Source organism: Myxine glutinosa, chromosome 12, assembly GCF_964187855.1.
Source record: "Myxine glutinosa chromosome 12, kmMyxGlut1.1, whole genome shotgun sequence".
NCBI classification, from domain to species: Eukaryota; Metazoa; Chordata; class Myxini; order Myxiniformes; family Myxinidae; genus Myxine; species Myxine glutinosa.
Window position 1 is genome coordinate 13,629,167 of NC_136272.1, and position 23,631 is coordinate 13,652,797.

At 47.3% G+C, this 23,631-nt stretch overlaps 1 protein-coding gene across 2 annotated transcripts in view; it reads left to right on the forward strand.

The window, feature by feature from the left end:
• Positions 1–23,631, forward strand: part of LOC137438210 (protein CASC3) — a 78,399-nt gene that overhangs the window by 51,804 nt on the left and 2,964 nt on the right. For both annotated transcript variants that reach the window (XR_013621044.1, XM_078766483.1), the window contains exons 4-10: positions 5,988–6,122; positions 9,888–10,027; positions 10,118–10,294; positions 10,736–11,445; positions 16,586–16,641; positions 17,209–17,416; positions 20,814–20,912. Coding sequence is in view for 1 of the 2 variants with exons in the window: in XM_078766483.1 (XP_078622609.1) it covers positions 5,988–6,122; positions 9,888–10,027; positions 10,118–10,294; positions 10,736–11,445; positions 16,586–16,641; positions 17,209–17,416; positions 20,814–20,912 (1,525 nt within the window). In the remaining variant the exon portion in view is untranslated. The remainder of the gene's footprint in view (positions 1–5,987; positions 6,123–9,887; positions 10,028–10,117; positions 10,295–10,735; positions 11,446–16,585; positions 16,642–17,208; positions 17,417–20,813; positions 20,913–23,631) is intronic.

Consider the following 23,631-nt stretch of genomic DNA (forward strand, 5'->3'; position numbering starts at 1 on the left):
GGAATTATGTTGAAATTATTCAAGATTTTGTTAATGTGACCTTTTAAAAGAAACAAAAACCACATTTGACATTTCGAAACAAATAAATTGATCCTTGAACGTGATGTAAATTGATATCGAACTCAATTCATGGACAGTACTGTGTTAAACTTCTGTACGTTTTCCAGAAGTATCTTTTTATTTTGCACATTAGCCAATTTTTTTTTTAACAAAAACAAAAGTTAAATTACGACTGGGATTACGGACAGTAAAATTACAGTTCAGTACTTCGTGTAACCCCCACGAGCATTCAGGAGAGCACGTACACGTTGAGGCATGCTGTTCACGAGATTTGCCAAGGTTTGGACAGGAATCGCTTGCCATGCAGTGACAATAGCCTGCTGCAATTCACGCACAGAGGTCGGCTGATGGTCCAAGTGGTCGATTTGACGCGTTAATTCTGCCCACAAGTTCTCTATCGGATTCATATCCGGGGACATGGATGGCCACTCCATATGCTCTACACCATGGTCAGCAAGAAAGTGTTGGATCATGCGAGCACGATGAGGCCGTGCATTGTCATCTTGGAAGACAAAGTTTCCTCGAAAGGCTGCATGAGCAAATGGAAGCAATGTTTCGTCCAGAATGGCCCTGTATGTGAACTGGTTCAGGTTTCCATTCAGAACAACCAGGTCAGTTTTGCCCCCTGCATGAAAAGCAGCCCAAACGGTCACCCCACCACCTCCAGCTTGGACTCTTGGCACTATACAGTCTTTGTTGTAGGCTTCATGCACTTGTCTGCGCACTCGGACGCGGCCATCTTGACGATAGTCCAGAAATCTAGACTCGTCACTGAAGATCACGTGATTCCAGTGTCCTGGCTGCCATTGACGGTGCTCTCTGGCCCACTGCAATCGGCGCTGGCGGTTTTGTCTGGTCAGGCGTGGCTTTCTCAGGGGACGCCTGGCACGATAGCCTGCTTGAACCAGTCGTTGGTTGACTAGCCTTCTGGATACAGGCACATTTGTCAGTTGCTGCCACTCAGCCCTAAGCCAACTAGCTGACTTGGTACGGCCATTGCGGACTAACCGGTGCAGCTGGCGATCATCCCTCCTTGTTCTGCGGGACGTCCTGGCCTTGGTATTGGAGTAGGGACACCCCTCTGAGCATTTCATTTCAGGATCTTTGACACCTGACCTTGAGTGATGCCATACTGCCGAGCAATAGCACACTGTTTCATGCCGTAATTTCGTAAAACCACCACTCCATGTCAAACAGCATTGTCGAGTTGACGGACCATCTCCAGAGGAAGCGGCAATAACTTTTGGAGACGTGCAGCAGTTGTTTTCCACTAATAAAGAACGCAACAACCCTTGTATACCCGACTGTGAAGCCAATCATCAAATGCACCTGTCCGTACATTTTGCCACCCCACCTGTGATATAATCCTGTTGTTGACTTCTTGCTGCGACAGACAATCAGTGACATGGTTCTTTTAACAAATAAATCACCAAAGTGTAAAAGAAACTCACCAGATTGATATACTGAGTTAAGAAAGTCAATCCAAGTCAAGAAAAAAAAAATATTCCATATTAAATGCCAAGTCTGTATATAGCCTGATCGGTTGTGGGGGCGACTGTCTTGTATTCTCGTGTTAGGTTTCAGAACAAGTCGCCGGGTAATAGGGGTGGAGTAGCAAAAATAGCAAAAAGTTAACGGGCGGTTGACCGGACGATGGACAGACATCCGAATATCACGACCTATTTTACAAGTTTTTCTTTTTTGAGAATTGAGATGATATGACCAAAAAAAGGACAATTATTATTTGTTTTCCAGTCCGTTTTTAAATTCCATGTTCATCACTTAACATTTGTTTGTCTTTGGAATCATAAATCCACCTGTTAATGTTGCCAAGCAACCAATTAAAATGTAAACAATGGTTTTATTTCATAACCTTTGACGTATTTACATTAAAAATACTCTTGCTGTTTTGTTTTGCGATGGATGATGGCTCAAAAACTTTTGTGTGGGTAAATGGAGTGCAGAGTGAGGACTTCGGAGTGTAAGTGGGTGTTCAGTTCAGTCGGTCTTGAGCCTTGTTCATCATGGTTCTCGAGGCCATATCACAGGAACTTAGAGGAAACTTACCTTGGGAGCTCCTGTATGCTGATGACTTAGTGCTGATAGCCAAGAGTGTGGAAGAGGTAATGGGTAAATATACAGTAATGGAGGCCAGAGGAGTGAAAGTGAATAAAACAAAAACTGATTCGTCGGGTGGGAGAAGGAACTATGTGATAAAGGGGGAGGTGGCTCTGTGCGGTCTGTAGCGGCATCCGGGGTAGACTGCCGGTGGTTCCTGACTAAATGTGCTGTCTGTGCAGGTAAACAAGTCAGAGTGGAAAGATTAGTTAATGGGGACATATCCGTGGAACCTTTGTGATATGATTGCCTGGTGTTGGCTTAGCGGTTAGGGTGCCAGCTTGGGATCCTAGGATCCTGGGTTGTAAATCCCGGTCGATCGCTGAATTAACACCAGGGGGGTTGACTCACAATGACTCAGCCTGTCATCCTTCCGAGGTCGTCAAATTGAGTACCAGTTCACTGGTAATTCCCTGTGTGTTGCAATAGGCGACTAACAGGGTTGGTGGCAGGAAGAGCATCCGGCCATAAAACATTGCTTCAAAAAGGGGACCAGGGTGCCCCAAAAAAGGCCAACCCCTGCTCTGCGGGGAAAAATGGCCTCTAAAGGTGGTTCTTCTTCTTCTTCGTGATATGATTGCTGCAGGTGGTGGTGCAGAGGCAGCAGTGATTGCAAGAATTAGAAGTGTTTGGAGGAAGTTTAGGGAGTTGTTAACCATATTATCATCAAGGGGGATTTCACTCCAACTAAAGGGAAAACTTTGTGCAGCTTCCATTCGAAGCGTGATGTTGTACGGCAGTGAAACCTGGGCAATCAAAAAGGAGGATTAATGGAGGTGTGAACGAAATGAAATGAGAATGGTGAGAAGGATGCGTCATGTGACACTGAAGGATAGGAAAAAAACCAAATGTGGATTTGAGAGATAGGTTAGGTATAGAGAGACTTAGTGAGGTTATGCATAGGGGTAGGTTGAGGTGGTTTGGACACGTGGAACGGATGGGGCAAGGCAGCTGTGTGAAGAGGTGTATAAATGTGAATGGAAGGAGAGTGAGAGGCCGTCCGACGAACACATGGAATGAGTTGCTTGGAGATGATCTGAGTTAAAGGACGAACAAGAGGTCTAGCATCGGATCGTGCAGCCTGGAAAGCAGCCATTAGGTGAATCAGGGCTTGCACATGCAAGCATGGAAACAGCCATAAAACGATGATTATGATTATGATTGTTGTAAATTGTTAAATAAAGATCTCATTCTGATCACTCATTCTTTATTTACTTAATATACTTTATCTGCTTGCTGAATGCATCCATAATCCAATTCATCAAACAATAAATATACATGTACGTGTACTGTATGTACATTTACATGTTTTAGTACATGTGAAATTTTCAAGATTATCCTGATCACCCGCACAACAATCTAAGCGTCAGTTTAAAACCTCCATTCATTGTCCATAAGCCATAAACATTCTGACACTTGCGCTATTGACACGGTAGGTATCCACAGGTGAGTGTATAATTTCTGGACGGTTACAATTACTGTGCAGTTTTTTTTTTCACGTTGCTTTTCTATATACACCGTTAGAGTTGGTTGTGGTGGTGGTTCGTATGCAGCCTCGTTTCCTGGAAGTGCGGCTGTGCTGCTGATGCAGTGCCTCTCTACAACCAATCATCTGGTACTCATTTTGCCGACCTCGGAAGGATGACAGGCAGAGTCAACCCACCTGGTGGAAATCTTTTTGGCATGACGGGCTCAAACTCAGGACTTTAAGATCTCGAGCCAGCCACCTCAACTGTTAAGCAAATATCTGGCTTACCATTGTAGTTAATGATGATTTTGTGCTTTTTAAAATTATAAATAAATATTAATTTTGTGCAAAAATCAGGTTATACCAGGAACCCTAACCCTCCTTATCTTCCTCTCCAGGTTATGATGTTTTCTTCCCTCCCTTTCCCATCCACCCACCTTTCTATTGTTGATTATTCCCTTGTTTTCCCTTCCTCTTCTTTCAGCTCTCCTCTTGCTGTGTTTGATTAAGCTTGTATCGAGCTTGTTCTTCCCCTCTCTCATTCCTCCCCTCTCTCGTTCTTCCCCTCACTCGTTCTTCCCCTCACTCGTTCTTCCCCTCTCTCGTTCTTCCCCTCTCTCGTTCTTCCCCTCTCTCGTTCTTCCCCTCTCTCGTTCTTCCCCTCTCTCGTTCTTCCCCTCTCTCGTTCATCCCCTCTCTCGTTCTTCCCCTCTCTCGTTCTTCCCCTCTCTCGTTCTTCCCCTCTCTCGTTCTTCCCCTCTCTCGTTCTTCCCCTCTCTCGGTCTTCCCCTCTCTCGGTCTTCCCCTCTCTCGGTCTTCCCCTCTCTCGGTCTTCCCCTCTCTCGGTCTTCCCCTCTCTCGGTCTTCCCCTCTCTCGTTCTTCCCCTCTCTCGTTCTTCCCCTCTCTCGTTCTTCCCCTCTCTCGTTCTTCCCCTCTCTCGTTCTTCCCCTCTCTCGTTCTTCCCCTCTCTCGTTCTTCTTCTTCCCCTCTCTCGTTCTTCCCCTCTCTCGTTCTTCCATCAAGTGTCCCTCTCTTTTTTTTCCCCTCTACCCTGCTGTTGGTTTGTGCCCCACTTTCCACCATGTTAGGTCTGTTTCTGTTCTAGCTTTTCCATGAGCCTTGACAAAAAATAAAACAAATAACTAGTAAATGCGACTGTCGCCAATATGCCTCCGCATAGTCCCACAACGGGTAGATGCCCTCGTTCATTGTCCTAAAAATAAACAACTTTGATTTTAATCCCTTCAGCTGTTTTCAAGTATCACATTTTCACCAGCCATGACAGGTTTCACATCGATCGGTGAAGTGGTTTCAGAGAAGGGATTAAAAAAAAATATCGGCTTTCAAGCTTATATGGCTGCCACACCACGTGACATATGACCTTAAAAAATGTACACTCTGCATATGTATGGGAAGGGGATCACGTTTGTGAAGTTTCGTGTTGATTGGATAAGGTTCGTTTTTCTATCCAAGATGGCTGCCAAATCACATGACCTACGATGTCGTCATTTTCAAACTATATGCAACAATGGTGTTAGATGATATTTGTAAAAATTCGCATCAATTGGGTAAGCGGTTTCAGAGATATAATTTAATATTTTCCTTCAATCTAATATGGCTGCCAAACCATGTGACCTATGATGTCATAAATTTAATTTTTCAATACAAATGGGTCATAGATCATGTGCATGCAATTTCAGATTTTTAGGATAAGGAATTCGATTAAAACATTTTTGGCTGGTGTACCACTTCACCTATGATGTCATCATTACCATGCTTTTGTTCCCCATTGGGAGTAGTTGACAATGTGGCAAGTTTCAAATTTTTCCATTCAGTGGTTTCTGAGAAATATTTTTTTAATTATTTGCGTTTAATCCAAGATGGCTGCCATACCACGTGACCTATGACGTCACAATTATCATAAACATTCTGCATGGGTCACTCCTACCCTGAAAGTTTCCTCTCGATCAGCCATGTGGTTGCTGAGAAAAACGAGATTTATCCCGGACGGATGGATGGATGGACAACCCAAAAGCATAATGCCTCCGGCCATCTTCGGGGCGGAGGCATAAATTTCACTTTTGCTTTGCCCAAGGGGTGGCTGTGTGTGAGAGGGGAAAACCCCCAATAAGATCTGGAGTAAGGGCAGGGGAGGGTAACAGTTTTTCTACCAATGTGTATTGAAAACAAAAGGGACTTTTTTCACACAAAAACAGACCCAGCCCTCTTTATCACAAGTAGTTTCCCACCGTGGGGGAGAAAATACTAATTTTATTGTTGATGAAGTTACAACAATGTTTATTTATCTATGTCACTGAATAATTTAATTTTTCTGCCAAGGGTGAGGAGGAATCATCTGATCGTGAGGATGATTTGGAGGTTAAAGAAGTTGTAAAGATCAAGAAAAGTGCATCCAAGGAATCTAAGAGCAATGAGCAGGTGGATGGGGATGTGGAAGACGGTTTGGACGGCCAGGTTTGTCTTGTGTACCTTTTCTATTCACCTTGAGTGGGAACCTTTTGTGTGTGAAACATAAATCTATTTCCTCATCGCACAACTACCAGAGGAGCTATCCAGTGCATATTAATGGTTTAATGACTACTTCGCACAGGTTATGTCCAACACCGGTTCTTATTACTTGATGATTTACTGTGGGTTATTTATATTCAGAGAAGAGTGCCTTGGTCTCCTGATTTGAGATGCAAAGCTTTTCTTCATCCTTAATTTAGCAAATATGGCACATGTAGTTCTGGCTGAAAATGTTTTGCATTTATCGTGTGTGCGTGCAAGTTGTTGCTGCTGCTATCTCCACATGTGGGCTTCAGGAGGCGGAGACCCTGTGTGTGTGTGTGTGTGTGTGTGTGCGTGCGTGCATGCATGCGCGCGCACGCGTGTGTCGGTCGGTCGGTCATCTCCATTTGTGGGTTTCAGGAGGTGTTACCAAGGGCTCTTTTCAGGATCGTCACTGAACCCTGGAATGCCTCCATTTGTAGTTAATTTGTGGTAATATTCCCGGGGATGGTTTTTAAAATCTCAGTGAGGTTCTTTGTCATCATTCCTGTTATCACTGGTACAATTTTTATGCTCTTCAGCTTCCAAGATATCTTGCCCTCATTTTTGAGGTCCTGGTATTCGGTCATTTTCTTGATTGCTGGGTTGTTTAGTCCGAAATCACTGGGTACCTGAGATGGTGGAGAACGGCTGTCTTGAAGACCGGGAGAGACGAATGAGATTGAAGAGAGTGTGGGAGGTAGTTCTGCAGGTGGGAGGAAAAGGGAGGAATAAATAAGTGGAGGTGAGCAATGGTTCTGGATTTATGCAGTTTCACTACCAGGGGGTTGCTGGTGGAGCATGTGCATCCTAGAGATACTTGGGGAGGACAGAGAGGGCAGAGGGTTCAAGACCGGAAATGAGGCGAAAGAAGACTGGGACCACAGACCTGTCAGCGTTGATGAAGTGAGAGGCCCATAGATTCATCATCATCGCGAGAAATTCCAATGATCCTAAAAGCCTTGGTTTCCATGACATCAAGGTCAGCAAGATGTGAGGAAGGGGATCCAGCCCAGAGGGGAGAACAGTATTCCATAAAACTGTAGATGAAACCCTTGTAGGTGGAGAGGAGCTCAGTTGTGCCAAGGAAGCACTTTGCACGACGGAGGATGCCCAGACGGCATCTGGCTTGGGTGGCCAACTTTGAAATGTGGCCTGCCCAAAGGACTTTGAGTTGCTCTCATGGCTGAGATTGAGACTCGAGTTTGAGTGATTGAACGTCTTTGAGAAGGTTGTTGAGAAATTAGATGGGAGGTTTTGTGGAATTGTTATTTTGGAGAGAGTGAGTGAGTGTGTGGCATTTCTCAGGATTTAAAGACATGTTCCAAGTGTTTCATCAGTTTGTGATTTTGTCAATTGTCAAAATGTTGTTGTTGGTGTTGTTGTTGGTGTTGTTGCACGGCCCCCGACAGTTCTCTCGACAAAGCCCAAGGCACAGAGACAGCCTATTGATCTCCCAAGAGCAAGCCAGTGATCCCCCACATCCAGGATGGTGTACCTCCACTTTCACGAAGTCAGGACCATGACAGACTTGGATTAAAAACATTCCACTTTCACATTATGGGGTATTATGTGTAGATCAGTGTCAAAAATCTCAGTTTAATCCATCTTAAATTAAGGCTGTAACACAAAATGTGAGAAAGTCAAGTGGTGTGAAAACTGTTTCGTTTGTGGGAGTAGATGATGGAATCTCATAGTACAGATAGGATCGTATAGTATAGCATGGACCGTGGATGCGTAGGAGATATCTTTGATGTATTTCAGAAGGGGAACTGGAGCTTAAGATTGGTTACGTGTCTTCACACGGGGGGTGAAGCTGTGTTAACTAGATAGGGATTAAGGTTAGTTTCCCCCTTTATGTGATTGCCTCCTGTGGCTTTTCCCTGCGATTTTACAACTACAACACGGCCGGCCATTAAACCTACCTTTAAACAACAACCACCGGAACCACCGACAGTACCCGAACATTGCCGAACGGCAAGTAAGCCACGCCTTAATGACGCCTACGCCAAGCAAAGTGGCAGGCCACGCCCCGAAGTTCGTCATTGGTCGAGCACGACCATGGGGTGATTTGATGGGGCTCTGCGATTGGTCAGTGTGACGTGAGAGCGAGAAAGTTCCGAGGGAAAAGGACCATTGAAAGAAGGATCGCTCTCTCGGGTTTTTGTTCAGGAGGAGGAAGGGCGCCATCTTTTTGCGTTGTGCTGGTGATTTTGGTGCACTTTCGAAGGAGCGTGAAGCTTTTGCTGCACCGGCAGCATCTCGACAGGCGGGCAACATTTGGGCTCATCAAGGAGCTGGGGTCCGCATAGCACTTGACGGTGGAGGCGAAAGAGGGCTGGCCGTCTTGATTGATTCCTTCAGGCCTGGTCGTCTTCGACGCGCAGTGCTGGCGCCATTTTGGGCGAGACATCGGACCGGACCATCGCCATCACCTTTGCAAAATAACTCGTTGGGACAAGCTAAGTGCACGAAAAGGCCATTTTATTTCATTTTATTTTCCCCTGTGTGTCCATTTCTGTGTCTGAGTGGAGGATCCTCAAAGTAGGAGTTTGAATTCGTTTTTACCACAACTTTATTTCATTCCTTGATTTCTATTTTCAATAAATCATTGAATGTATGAATGAATGATCGTTTTAAGGCCATTTTCCCCGCTAGAGCGGGGGTTAGCCTTGCGGGCCCCATGACAATCATGGTTCCCTGTTTGAGGCAATGTTTTTATGGCCGGATGCCCTTCCTGACGCCAACCCTTGGTCACGCTCTTCGATGCGCAGGGATACGGTGTACCTATTCTAAAGCGGGGTACACACCGGGATCATTCATCCCAGCAAGCTGGTACTCAATTTGCCGACCTCGGAAGGATGACAGGCTGAGTCAACCCCCCTGGCGTTAATTCAGCGATCGACCGGGATTCAAACCCAGGATCCTCGGATCCCAAGCGGGCACCCTGACCGCTAAGCCAACACCAGGCTAAATTTCATTAAATCATTATTGTTGTATATTATTTGTCGCGTCGCGTCTGTTCATTGTGGGTTTCGGTATAAACCCGTGTGCTTCTGGCCAGGTAAGCGCTTTGTTTCCTTCAACCATGTCCGATGGACCAACCGCCAATTTTGGCTACGCACCTCGGGAGTTACAACGGTCTCGGCTATTCGTCATCCGGCAGTTTTTATCGCTGGTGACAGGACAATACTTTCTGAAGGTGCTGCATATGCTCATGTACACTTTTACTAAAACATTGTGCTGTGTGATTTTATGTAGCCCAAGATGTGTCTATCCTTTAGCTGTTGTTAACTTCTTAAATGTAACTTTATTTATTTTTACCTCCGCCACCAAAGGTGGGTGGAGGTTATGTTTTCACCCCTGTCAAGGCAAAGTGTGTTTAATGCAGGGAACCGGTATAGTTTTCATTGTCTCTTTGCATTAGAAAGATTTAAGGTACCATCAAATTGGCATTCACTGGTCTGTCTACAGGCTATAGATGACCTTGGACAATTTTGAGTCATATTTATTTACTTTTCTGCATTCTTTCCCTTCACAAAGCCAAAGGCCGCTTGAGGTCATTGTGACTCGTGGCATGTTTCTTTCACTTGTATAACATTTTTTCCTCAACATCAGTACCACTGTAGGTTGCATTTTCAGTTACTAAAGGGTTTTCTGTTTCCTTGGTCTGTCTTCCCTTTCCTGTAGGAAGATGAGAAGGCTGAGAATAAGGGTGTCAATAAGAATCCAGATGCCGATGAAGACAAGCAGAACCCCGCCTACGTGCCCAGGAAAGGACTGTTCTTTGAGCACGACATCCGGGGAGGGGCGAAGGAAGACGACGCCAGGTAAACCCCAACAATGCATTTTTTCCAGCGCTGGTGGTGTTTCTTTGCAGTGCAATGGCCTACCATCGCTGTTCTTAATGTTTGTCCCAGGGCCAAGGCAAGGGGCCGCAAGTTGTGGAAGGATGAGGGACGATGGGAACATGATCTATACTGTGAGGATGAGCAGTTGCCAAAATGCAGTGCAGAGCTTGTCGCGGTGTACGGATATGACATCCGCGTGGGGAACATGTCTGCACGTGGACGCGTCCGTGCTCAAAGGAAACCCAGGTTTGTTAAAAGCAGCCATTGGGTTGTTCGTCATTACTGGATTACGTTATCTTGAACAGTGCTTGAAAATTATCAGCAATTAAGTCATCTTTGAGCTTTTGATTCGTGTTTCCTTCTTTGTATGAGAAATGAATGATACCTTGTTTTGGTTTTCTGAACTTGTTTGTCAGTCCAATTTGTTAGAATGTTGAAGTTGCATCAATTTGGCTTTCTCTGAAAGTTTAGGTACACCATGTCGTTGCAGAGAACTTAAGTTCATTGGACACCTGCAAACTGCCTCCTACCTGAAAAAAGGATGAGGAGAAAGGAGAAAACAGATTTAGCTTAGAATTTCAAGTCTTGTGCTTGAAAAAGGAAAGAAGAATTGTGAACAAGATTTTGTGCAATTTTATTCTCAAGCCAAGGTTTATTTTCACTTTTTTATAACGTTATTTGTTGCAGATACCCTCAGAGTGATCGTGAGTGGACGGAAGACGACAGACCCGCTTACGCGCAGAAGAAAGAGTATTTGCAGAGATCGCCAAAGACCTGGCAAAACGAGCAGGACGAGGACGTCACAATACCCAGGGAGACCTCTTACAGGTCAAAGGGCATGCAGGACGAGAAACAGAGAATTAGAAAGCCCACGGAATACCGGGGAGGTAACTACAAAGTGGACGAGGCCATGGACAACAGGCATCCAGCCGAGAACGAGGAAAGGCCTCAAAGGAACGTTCCTCAATATCACACTGCCTTGTTACTTGATGTCAATTGTACAGGACCATCAGATGTTTTAAGTAAAGATGCAGCGACAATCCAATCGGAAGAGGCCCCTCCTGCGCCCAAAGTGATGGAGAAAAAATCTTATTCACGTGTGCGACGTTCACGAGTCAAGGGCTTGGAGGCAGATCGTCAGGCCTTGTTGGAAGCGGCTCCGCCGGCGCTTGCAACCGTTACAGATTCGCAAGAACTCGCACACCCTCATCCTCAGGCTGTACGGACGGTTGCACCACTCGAACAGCACGTGGTGCCGCCGGTGAAGGTCTGGGATCCCAGGGACCAGGACGACCATGAGTTGGCAAACATTGGCCAAGGCATTGCCCAAATGGGTCTTGTGGCTTCGAACTGGAATCAACGGCAGCATATTCCTCACATGAGGCATGACATGCCAGGTGGGTTGTCATTTTCTATCTGGCACAATTCTTTTAAAGGGGGGTAGAGGGGTGGGCGGGGGACCTATTTGCATTTGTTAAAGTTTTTATTTGAAAGGCAATAAAGGAGGCGAAAGGTAACACGTCGGGATAACCTAAAAGTGATGTGTGTCTGTGATGTCTCTGTCTCAGCTGTGTCTCTCTCCATCGTGCCGTGTCTCCCTCTCTGCCATGTCTCCCTCTCCGCCGTGTCTCCCTCTCCGCCATGTCTCCCTCTCCGCCGTGTCTCCCTCACCCCCGTGTCTCCCTCTCCGCCGTGTCTCCCTCTCCGCCGTGTCTCCCTCACCGCCGTGTCTCCCTGTCCGCCGTGTCTCCCTGTCTGCCGTGTCTCCCTCTCCGCCGTGTCTCCCTGTCCGCCGTGTCTCCCTCTCCGCCCTGTCTCCCTCTCCGCCCTGTCTCCCTCTCCGCCCTGTCTCCCTCTCCGCCCTGTCTCCCTCTCCGCCCTGTCTCCCTCTCCGCCCTGTCTCCCTCTCCGCCCTGTCTCCCTCTCCGCCCTGTCTCCCTCTCCGCCCTGTCTCCCTCTCCGCCCTGTCTCCCTCTCCACCCTGTCTCCCTCTCCGCCCTGTCTCCCTCTCTGCCCTGTCTCCCTCTCCGCCCTGTCTCCCTCTCCGCCCTGTCTCCCTCTCCGCCCTGTCTCCCTCTCCGCCCTGTCTCCCTCTCCGCCCTGTCTCCCTCTCCGCCCTGTCTCCCTCTCCTCCCTGTCTCCCTCTCCGCCGTGTCTCCCTCTCCGCCGTGTCTCCCTCTACGCCGTGTCTCCCTCTCCGCCGTGTCTCCCTCTCCGCCGTGTCTCCCTCTCCGCCGTGTCTCCCTCACCCCCGTGTCTCCCTCTCCGCCGTGTCTCCCTCTCCGCCGTGTCTCCCTCTCCGCCGTGTCTCCCTGTCCGCCGTGTCTCCCTCTGCGCCGTGTCTCCCTCTCCGCCGTGTCTCCCTGTCCGCCGTGTCTCCCTCTCCGCCGTGTCTCCCTCTCCGCCGTGTCTCCCTCTCCGCCGTGTCTCCCTCTCCGCCGTGTCTCCCTCTCCGCCGTGTCTCCCTCTCCGCCCTGTCTCCCTCTCCGCCCTGTCTCCCTCTCCGCCCTGTCTCCCTCTCCGCCCTGTCTCCCTCTCCGCCCTGTCTCCCTCTCCGCCCTGTCTCCCTCTCCGCCCTGTCTCCCTCTCCGCCCTGTCTCCCTCTCCGCCCTGTCTCCCTCTCCGCCCTGTCTCCCTCTCCGCCCTGTCTCCCTCTCCGCCCTGTCTCCCTCTCCGCCCTGTCTCCCTCTCCGCCCTGTCTCCCTCTCCGCCCTGTCTCCCTCTCCGCCCTGTCTCCCTCTCCGCCCTGTCTCCCTCTCCGCCCTGTCTCCCTCTCCGCCCTGTCTCCCTCTCCGCCCTGTCTCCCTCTCCGCCCTGTCTCCCTCTCCGCCCTGTCTCCCTCTCCGCCCTGTCTCCCTCTCCGCCCTGTCTCCCTCTCCGCCGTGTCTCCCTCTCCGCCGTGTCTCCCTCTCCGCCGTGTCTCCCTCTCCGCCGTGTCTCCCTCTCCGCCGTGTCTCCCTCTCCGCCGTGTCTCCCTCTCCGCCGTGTCTCCCTCTCCGCCGTGTCTCCCTCTCCGCCGTGTCTCCCTCTCCGCCGTGTCTCCCTGCCCGCCGTGTCTCCCTGCCCGCCGTGTCTCCCTGCCCGCCGTGTCTCCCTGCCCGCCGTGTCTCCCTGCCCGCCGTGTCTCCCTGCCCGCCGTGTCTCCCTGCCCGCCGTGTCTCCCTGCCCGCCGTGTCTCCCTGCCCGCCGTGTCTCCCTGCCCGCCGTGTCTCCCTGCCCGCCGTGTCTCCCTGCCTGCCGTGTCTCCCTGCCCGCCGTGTCTCCCTGCCCGCCGTGTCTCCCTGCCCGCCGTGTCTCCCTGCCCGCCGTGTCTCCCTGCCCGCCGTGTCTCCCTGCCCGCCGTGTCTCCCTGCCCGCCGTGTCTCCCTGCCCGCCGTGTCTCCCTCTCCGCCGTGTCTGTGTCTGTCAAGAATATGCGATAATAAAGTCACCATATAGGAAGACAATATCAGGAATCTTTATCAAAAACTCTCTTCCTCACTCTCCTTGCACTGCCCTCTCTCCACCCCACCCCCAGGAGTACCTCTGGCTACGGCTTCCTCGCCGCTCCCACCTTTTATTCATATGTGTTCTGTACCGTCCTCCAAACAGTGATGACTCCATTTACATTTCGCTGTCGGACAACATGGACCAACTTCTATCAACTCATCCAAACTCTCTCTTCCTCATATGTGGCGACTTCAACTGTCATCATGCCAGCTGGCTGGGTGTGGGTTCCGCTCTCACCAGCCATGGCACCTCAGCAAAGGACTTCTGTGACTCATTGGGACTGACACAATCTGTCAATTTCCCGACCCGGATCTCAGTCAATGGAGTATCTTCTCTTCTGGACTTGGTTATGACTAACTTCCTTGCAAATGTCTGCTGCTCTTCTTCTGCTCCAATCGGTTCTTCTGATCACGTGCTTGTTAAAGTGGACATCTCTCTGGCCATTTTCAGAGAGCCTCCTCAGCGCCGACGAGTCTGGCATTTCACTCAGGCCGACTGGCACGGGCTGCAAGCAGCCATCGATCACCTGGACTGGTCTCCCATCTTCACTGCCTCTGACATCAATTCTTCCTGGGAATTTTTCCAAAGCAAACTGCTCTCTCCCATGCACAGATTTATCCCATCTCGTCTTCAGTTGTCTTACCCTTCCTCCCATCCATGGTACACTGAATCTTGTGGTGAGGCAGTTGCCCTGAAACAACTTGCCTTTGCCTCTTGGAAGGCAAATCCAACTGAAGGCAATCTCAGTTCCTTCCACCAAGCTCGGAACAAGTGTGTGTCTACCCTCAGGAGTGCCAGGAAGCACTATCTCTCCACACTCAAGATTGAATTCTCAAACCTGTCTCCTTCCTCCAAATCCTGGTGGCGTCTGGTCAAATCCGTTTCTGGTGTTGGTTCCCCCTCCATCCCCTCCCTTACCTCAAATAGCTACACAGTTGACACTGCACGTGACAAAGCCGAATGCCTCAACTCTGTGTTTGCCTCAAAATCTTATGTCCCAAACCCATCTCTCTCTGTTCCCACCTTTCCCAGTCGAACCCAACTGCTCCTGGACTCATGTCCTTCTCTCCTGACAAGGTGGAGAAGTTTTTGTCAAAACTCGACTCTGATTCTGCAACTGGACCAGATGGCATCAGCCCACGGGTCCTAAAATCCTGCTCTGCTGCTCTATCTCACCCTCTCTCTGTTCTTTTCACCCTCTCTTTTACTCAAGGTCATCTGCCAGCATCTTGGAAATCAGCAAACATTACCGCTTTACACAAAAATGGTGCAAAAACAGATCCTTGCAACTACAGACCAATCAGCCTGCCTCCAATGATATCAGCAAAGTCATGGAATCCATCATTGCTTCGGATATCAAATCCTTCCTCTTCTACAATGGCTTCATCTCTGGTCATCAATTTGGATTCAGACCAGGTCATTCTACTCTGGACATGTTGCTTCTGCTGTCTCAACAATGGATGGAGGTCCTCAATGCCAAACAGGAAATCAGAGCTGTCTCACTTGACATATCACGTGCCTTCGATACGGTCTGGCACCCAGCTCTGCTCACCAAACTCTCCTCCTATGGTATCCATGGAAATCTCCACTCATGGCTTGCAGACTTCCTCTCTGGTCGAAGGCAACGTGTGGCCCTGAATGGATTTCTCTCATCTCCCCTTCCTGTTCTGGCTGGAGTTCCCCAAGGTAGTGTTCTGGGCCCTGTGCTATTTCTGGTCTTCATCAATGATCTCTCCTACTCTCTGGAAAATCCTCTCTATCTCTTTGCTGATGACTCCACTATCTGCCGCTCTATTCCTCATCCCTCAGATCGGCAGTCTGCAGCCTTCTCACTCTCTGCAGACCTGGACAAAATCACAGACTGGTCAAACAAGTGGAACATGTCTTTCAATCCTGACAAATCTCACACTCTTACAATGTCTCTCCGAAAGGACCAACTGGAAAACCCTCCCATCTACTTTCTCAACAATCCTCTCCAAGAAGTTCTGTCGCTCAAGCTTTTGGGTCTCACTATCTGCCATGATTTTTCTTGGGAAAACCACATTTCCAAGCTGGCCTCCAAAGCCAGTCGCCAACTGGGCATCCTCCGTCGTGCGAAGTCCTTCCTTGGCACACCTGAGCTCCTCACCACATGCAAGGCTTTCATCCGCAGCTCAATGGAATACTGTTCCCCCCTCTGGGCTGGTGCTCCTGCCTCACACCTAGCTCGGCTTCATGCTGTTGAAACCAAAGCTTTCAGAATCATTGGAATCTCCTGCGATGAAGTTAACTCAGAGGGCCTTTCACTCACTCACCGCAGGCAGGTAGGTGGTCTTTCTGTCTTCTACCGACTCCTCTCCGGCCTTGCTCCCCCAGCTCTCTCTGTGCTCTGTCCCCCCCAATATTCCTTCAGGTCGCGCAAGATCTGCCTGCAACCCTCTTATGGTTAAACTGCCAAAATCTCGGCTCTCTGCTCACCTTCACTCTTTCATTCCCCTTTTCTCCCACCTCTGGACAAACTCCCCCACTCCCTTCAATCCTACTCCTCCCTCCAGGTCTTTAAAACAGCTGTCCACCACCATCTCTTATCTTCCACCATCCAAAACCTTGATCTTTTCTACCCCCGCTAATTTCACCCCAGATTCACTTTTTTGAAATACCAACTTCTTTCAGGGAAGTCCTTGCAGTGTTCATATGTTTTATACCTCTCCCACCTCCTCCCAAGCCCCCCCCCCCCCCCTCCCACTTTTCTCCCGATGTCCCTGCTCTCAAATGTTGCGTTTGTGTCCTTCCCCCTCCCTTCCCATCTTGTCTACTGCTCCCCTTATTTTTTGTGTTTTATGTGTCGGTTTGACTTTTTGTGTGATTAATGTTCGCTCTTTCACGAGCCTCGATCTTGTATACAAAAAAAAACAAAAAAACAAAACTGCGTCCTCAGAATGGCAATGTCAAACAGCATTTCGATAATTGTAATCAAACTTATGTTTTCGCACCAGATTCTTACCTTAAAAGAGGAACTAGAACTTTACAACAATAACATCTGTGCTCTCTGAACGTTTTGCCATGCAGGTATCAATGACGTGTCCCCGAACACCTCGAATGCACAGTATAGAGTGGATGAAGTGGTGAGGTTCTGCATATTTGTTCTGTGACCATTTTTGTTAAAAAAAAAAATTTTAGGATCGATTCTCAAGTCTAGTTTACTTTGTATGAAAACATTCAATGGAATTGAAGTTACCTTGGTGGAAAACTCTCGTTTGATCTGTGAAAAGATGGTTCTCCGAGACATTTGGTGGATGGACTATGGAGTTGAGTGGCCAGTTTTTATTTATTTATTTAAATAAATAATAAGTCCAATCTAGCTCAGAACTTTCTTCTGATATTTCAAGGCCATTTCTCTTGCTGTGAATCTACCCTCCCTCGCTCACTTCCTTGTATATTTGTACAATTATTTCCTTTCTGCTTTATTTTATATCCACTGATTTGCAACGTAATGGATGAGGTATATTATTAATTTCATTGGCTGATCCAATAAAGAGCAGCATAAGGATGAACGAAACTACTGATTAATGTGAATCTAGATATTTTATTAAGTCATTGTGCGTGATGATGTTAGACGTGGCTTTTCTCTCATTTTCTAATATAGATTGTCACCTTAAGTCCTTTTGAGAGTTTATGCATTTCCTGTACAGGCAGGACAGGGCATACGTGTTAAGCGTTATTCTTCTCAACGCAACCGCCAACTATCTGATGGTGGAGGCCCACCCCCGGGTGCTCCGCCCCTGCCCTCTGCCGGAGCAGGACCGCATCCTGGAGCTCCACCCCCTCCTGGAGTACCACCTTCTGGAGCCCCACCCCCAATGCATATGGGCCTCATGGAAGACACGTATTATAACCCGAGTAAGTGTATTTATTGTGATCGGGTTATGCGAATGCGTGCGCTTGTTTTGTATGGCATGTGGATGATGCGCTGATGACATAGGGCACCGTGGACAAAGACTTTTTCGGTTTTATTGTATAGATTCACCTTTAAATTGTATGCATTTTATAGACGTACTCACATTCTAATCGTGTAATTCTAATCGTGTTATCGACACGTGTACGTGTATTAATAATTGAGTACCAGTTCACTGGTAATTCCCTGTGTGTCGCAAAAGGCGACTAACAGGGTTGGCGGCAGGAAGGGCATCCGGCCATAAAACATTGCTTCAAAAAGGGGACCACGGTGCCTGAAAAAGGCCAACCCCTGCTCTGTGGGGGAAAAATGGCCTCCAAAGGTGGTTGTTTGGTACTCACATTCTAATCGTACATACTTTATAGACGTACTCGCATTGTGTTACATACTTTAAAGAGTTATTCCGTTGAAAAATATAATAAAAATAACCACCTTTAGACGCCATTTTTCCCCGCAAAGCGGGGGTTGGCCTTTTTCGGGAACCGTGGTTGTTGTTGTTTTTCGGTCCCCTTTTTGAAGCAATGTTTTATGGCCGGATGCCCTTCCTGACGCCAACCCTTTTTGCCGCCTTTAACGACAAACAGGGAATTACCAGTGAACTGGTACTCAATTAGCCGACCTCGGAAGGATGACAGGCTGAGTCAACCCCCCTGGTGTTAATTCAGCGATTGACCGGGATTCGAACCCAGGATCCTAGGATCCTAAGCCGGCACCCTAGCCGCTAGCCCAACACCAGGGTTTATTCCGTTGAAAAATGATGACGAGTAATACTGGCTACCACTAGGTGGCATTTGTAGCCGACACCAGCGCATTGTGTCGATTTACCGACAGACTAACAACCAAACGGACCCAAATGCAATACCCTCTGGTCAGGATAACATGTTAAAGTGTACGTTTAATGAGTACCATTGATGCTATTTGGGATCCTCAAACCTTTTGCTCAAGTAGGTGAGGTTGGTCGTGGCAGTGGCCCTTTTAAACTTTATATTATGCTCATGAAGAATTGGTGGTGGTGGTTCATATGCAGCCTGTGGCTGCTTGGCTGCATCATTTTCGGGGGTAGGGCTGTTTCACTGATGCAGTGCCCCCCTGTTACTTGTAAGCTGACCTACTAATTTTGCTGACCTTGGTAGGATGACAGGCTGAGTCAACCCACCTGGTGGCATGACAACGGCACGACAGGGGCACAAACTCAGGACCCTAAGATCTCAAGCCAGCCACCTTAACTATTAAAGGGACACAATCATGAATTTTTTTGAAGAGATATGTTTTAGAGACCCATTAGCACAAAAATAACGTTTTTGGGGAGAATAATATCCTGGATAAGCCACTATGGCTGAGCCTTCAATTTGGGCTGCTTCACAGTTTCAACTGACTGTCGTTTAGTTTAGGTTTACCCACCAATTTTTTTACGACTTCACCTCTGTGGTCTAACTATTCGACCTGTTGCTCTGTGCAGGTTATAACACATTTCTCATTTTGATTCCAATCTTGCCTGTCGCTTTGCTGGTGGGTTTCATCAAAAGACAGAGACATTGGTAGTGTGGAGGGGGGAGGGGTTGGGGTGAACGGGTGGTGGAAAGGGGGTCGGGGGTGAACGGGTGGTGGAAAGGGGGTCGGGGGTGAACGGGTGGTGGTAAGGGGGTCGGGAGTGAACGGGTGGTGGAAAGGGGGTCGGGGGTGAGAGGGGGTTGGGGAAATGCCAATGTCTGTCTTTTGATTAACCCCATCAGCAAAGCGAGTTGGTTGGTGGGTAAACGTAAACCTAAACTATACGACAGTCAGTTGAGGCTGTGAAGCAGCCAAACTTGAAGGCTAAGCCGTAGCGGTGTGTTCGCGGGCCGCTCCTGCAGGATCTGTTGGCTGTAGCCGTGCTGCATGCCAGTTTGTGCAGAACAACATTATGGAAGACTATGCGGTGCAGGATCTTTGGCTCTCTCCTGGGAGATTGATCTGCTGGCTATCTTATGAGAATGCAAACTGCCCTCGGGGCATATGACAAACGAAGCCACATTGAGCCGCCGAGCAATAATAGACCTGAGGGCACTTCATAACCTGATGAAATATTCCTACATGCTGGTCGAGTTTATCACGATATACGGATTCAATACAGACGTAGTGAACCAATATATAATTTGTTTGGCAAACAGGATGACTAATTGGTCTGTCAGTGAAGAAACAGGTCTGCTCTGCTAGTATTCTAGTAATATGGGAATAACTACGTGAGGAATAGGTCTGAGCTTGGATCACTTGGGCGTGGCTTCAAATCAACGCATAACTCTGGGTGTGGCTTCAAATCGACACGCAACTATCTGGGACTGGCTTGGCTATGGCTACAAATCACCATGTAACGCTCACATGTTAAGTGTCAGTACGGCGTCATGTTTCAGCAATTTCCAAGGCTTGTTTCCCAGGTCGTGAGCCTGGTGATCAAATACGAACGCTCACAGCTCAAATTGGTCTTCGCAAACAACACAATATTTTGAATGAACATATGTTTTGATGTTGAATTTGGTTGTTCCTAGGTTTTTCAACCACAAAGCATACGATCATTAATGTTTTTGTGGGTCAGGGATGCAAAAAAACGACATCCGAGTTCTGTGGGCAAATTTGTCGATGATTCGAACAGTTAAAAGCTTGGCACATCGGCATATTGAACGCTACATTAACTTGTGATGAATCAGACGTAACCGTCCATCAATGAGTTGTGCCCCCGTGATGTCATGCGAATCGACGGAAGTAGCTCATTTGCATAAAAAAGTGAAAATAGTCTGAATTTATAACGCGATTATCCGGCTTATTATTCTCCCCAAAAATAATCCGTTAGTGCTAATGGGTCAGGGATATCATCCTCTAAAACATATCTCTTCAAAATATTTCATGATTGTGTCCCTAAGCCAAAACCAGGCTCATGAAGAGTTAACCATGTTGTATGGATTATTATCATGTGTAAGCCAGGCCAACCAGGGCAAACATTACTCCCTCTCTGTTTGTCATTCGTGAGCTCGCTGGGTTTTATCAATGTTTCTGTGACAAAATCATCCTGAGATTAATTCGTTTTCCAAAGGCTTAGCCTCCCCTGTCCCTAATATGATACTGCCTTAATTTGGACTTTAACGTAGAACCTCTGTGATGCCAGTTGTGTTCTCTCTTATGTGCTTACAACCATACCGAATGGAAATGGTCTAGTTAAATGTGGTGAAATGATTTGTACTGTGCTTTAAATCATAGCAGGGGTATGTCCAAGAGGGCTGGGGAGTTGAGGTTGGTACATGTTCATTGTTTGTTTGTTTTATGCGGTGCTGCTGGATTTATTTGACTATTTCCTCGTGTGCCTGGTAGATCCCCCTTACCAAGGTCCGATATATGGGCATGGAGAGCGGCCTAATGTGAGCCCACAGGGTGTGATGGTTCCACCCAACATCAGCATCCCGCATCCCGGTACTGCAACTCGGCTCTGAGGCCTCAGAAACCTGATTGTGTGGTCCTCATTTTTGCTTTCTAATCATTTTATCTACTTATGCTGTGTGGGTAATGTACTTGTAAAAGTTGTGCGAGAAAAATCTGGTCTTCCAAAGAATTGGGGATTAAGGACAAGTTCCTGGTCAAACTTGCAACGATGAGTATAATGGTGTAAAACATCATTCATTGGGTACATATGGAGGTGCTCACAACGGAAGGGTAACTCAAACAATACTCTTGTATTGTACAATGGTGCTGAATGTCACGTGCATTCACCACCGCATGACTTCCATCCGCAGGGTTACTAAGGTCTTTCCACACCGAGGTTTGAATGGTCACTAGTAAAGGAATGCAGAGCCACTGACCATGTTTTGGACTCATTTGGGCTCATCAGGATGACATACCATAGAATATTTAACTTTGATCCGTAAATAATAGTTAAATGATCCGGATGCATATCTGGACTATCAGTGGGATGCAAAACATAAACTCTTTAGCCTGGTGGAGGTATGCACTCTACCGAGTGACATTCTAGTTCATGAAGTGCAAACTAGCCACAAGAAAAGGCTTCTCATCATTTCCTTGTTTCAAGAAAACTTTTATCTTCAGAAAATATTTTCCGACTCAAGAAATTATTTTAGCAGTGGAGTTAGGGGGGTGTCCACAAAATACCATTCCAAATTCAAACCATAATAAAACCATGAAATGGGATGCCACACAACAATGCAGTTTATCACATGTGAAAAACCATTTGTTGTCAAGATTATCATTCGTCATTGGTACACCGATGTGCGAGTCACAAGTAACACGTTGAGGCGATACACGATTTCCTTCAGGGTTAGGATCAGCATTCCTCCACTTACGGTCTCAATTGCAGACCTAATCCTCTTCCTCATATCAGGAACCAAAGTCCTTCAAAAACCCCATTGAAAAAAATATATATCCAGAGGGGTTATGTCTCGTGAACATGATGGCCACAGAATCGGATCGCCACACCAAATCGTCGATCATTGATTGATCCTCAATGAACACTTCAAACTCCAGTGTGGGGGTACTCGGTCTTGTAGGTAAATGACCTCTGGTTGCAGGTCAGCCAATTGTGGGAGTACAAAGTTCTCCAAGATATCCAAGTAATTGTCAGACTCCATAGTGACTTCAGCAAAGAATAATGGTCTAACTACTCGTTTATCAGGGTCCCCACGCCACCAGGAAATTCAAAATGTGTTTCCCAGTCGGAAAAGCAGACGAAAATGGCTAAAATACCGATAAAGTCGGAAGATTTCCTGGGTTTTTGACAATCGGACGAAGCAACAACACCCGGAAGAATTCGCAAGGCTTTTGGAGAGATCTGGGAACGTTCCGTTTTGTTGAGGTAGACAAGGATCTCGGAGAGGTCCAGGAAATCGTCCATTTTGTTACGGTAGACGAGGCTTCCAGTCGAAAGGTGACATTTACTGATTTCCTCGCGCTCTCGCAATTCAAACTGTCATCGTCGAACGGTTTATTTGCAGTGATCACATTTGCACGGTAAGTTTGTTTTAAATATAATTTTCATTAAATTCATTCAATCCTTCGGGTCATGGTTTGTCTATTTGTTTCTTCAGTCAATATTATGTGTAGAGGGCAGATCCTACTGACAAAATATTTCAAACTGATCAGACCAAGCGTTGTCCCTGTCGAATTATGATGTCATAACGAAGGCACCGATGACATCATCATTAACATATCTTATTCTCCATGGGGAATAGTTGACAATGAGCCAGGTCTCAATTTTTTCCAAGATGGCGCCTGTACCACGTGACCTTTGGCGTCATAATCATTAAAATATTCTGCAGGAGGAGGCGGCACTCCTGTGGTGAAAATTTCATGTCAATCAGACCAACGGTTGCCGAGAAAAATAAATTTTTTAATGCAGACACGACACACTGCACACGTACGTAACTGAATGCTTAACCTCGCTTTTCGCTTCGCAAGCGCAGGTTAATGACTTATTCACTGTATATTCTGTAGAAAAATGTAACCTTGAAAGGTTGTCTCGCTCAAGTTCTCGGACCTCATGGGGAGGTTCAGAGCCCCACATCCTGACGTTTTGTCTGTTAACCTTCCCCCAAAACGTGAAAAGTTGACTCATCTGAGGAGAGCACACGTCGCTGGAATCCGTCTTTGTCTCAGCATTCCAAAATGTCCACTGCAAGCATCATGCGTTGTGTGCAGTCATCCAGCTTCAGTGCCTGCACCTGCCGAATCTTGCATGCATACAGTTGCAGTCACGTGTGCAGCACTTTATGTACCATTGAGTATGTACGTGTTCAACATCGTCGCCACTTGTGCTTGGCCGGCCTGTCCCCTTCCTCTGCAAGATGATGACGTTCTCCATGAGCTTTTCATGCCACTCGAGAATCGTTTTTATCGATGGTGGCTGCCTTCCATTGGTTGGCATGAAGCTTCATTGAACCTGTGTGGCTGATTTGATCTCTATAAGCCAGGCAACACATTACACTTTTTCTTGTGGTGGTGCCATTTGCAGTAAATGTGACGTCACGTGTCACAGGAGCACCTGAAAATGGAAGAAAAGTCAAAATAACTTCGACAAATATTCTTTCACATACAACAAATGCCATTGTTGTATCCTATGTAGTAATTATTTTTTAAATTTTGGTTTGAATTTGGAACTGTAATTTTTTTTGACATCCTTTTG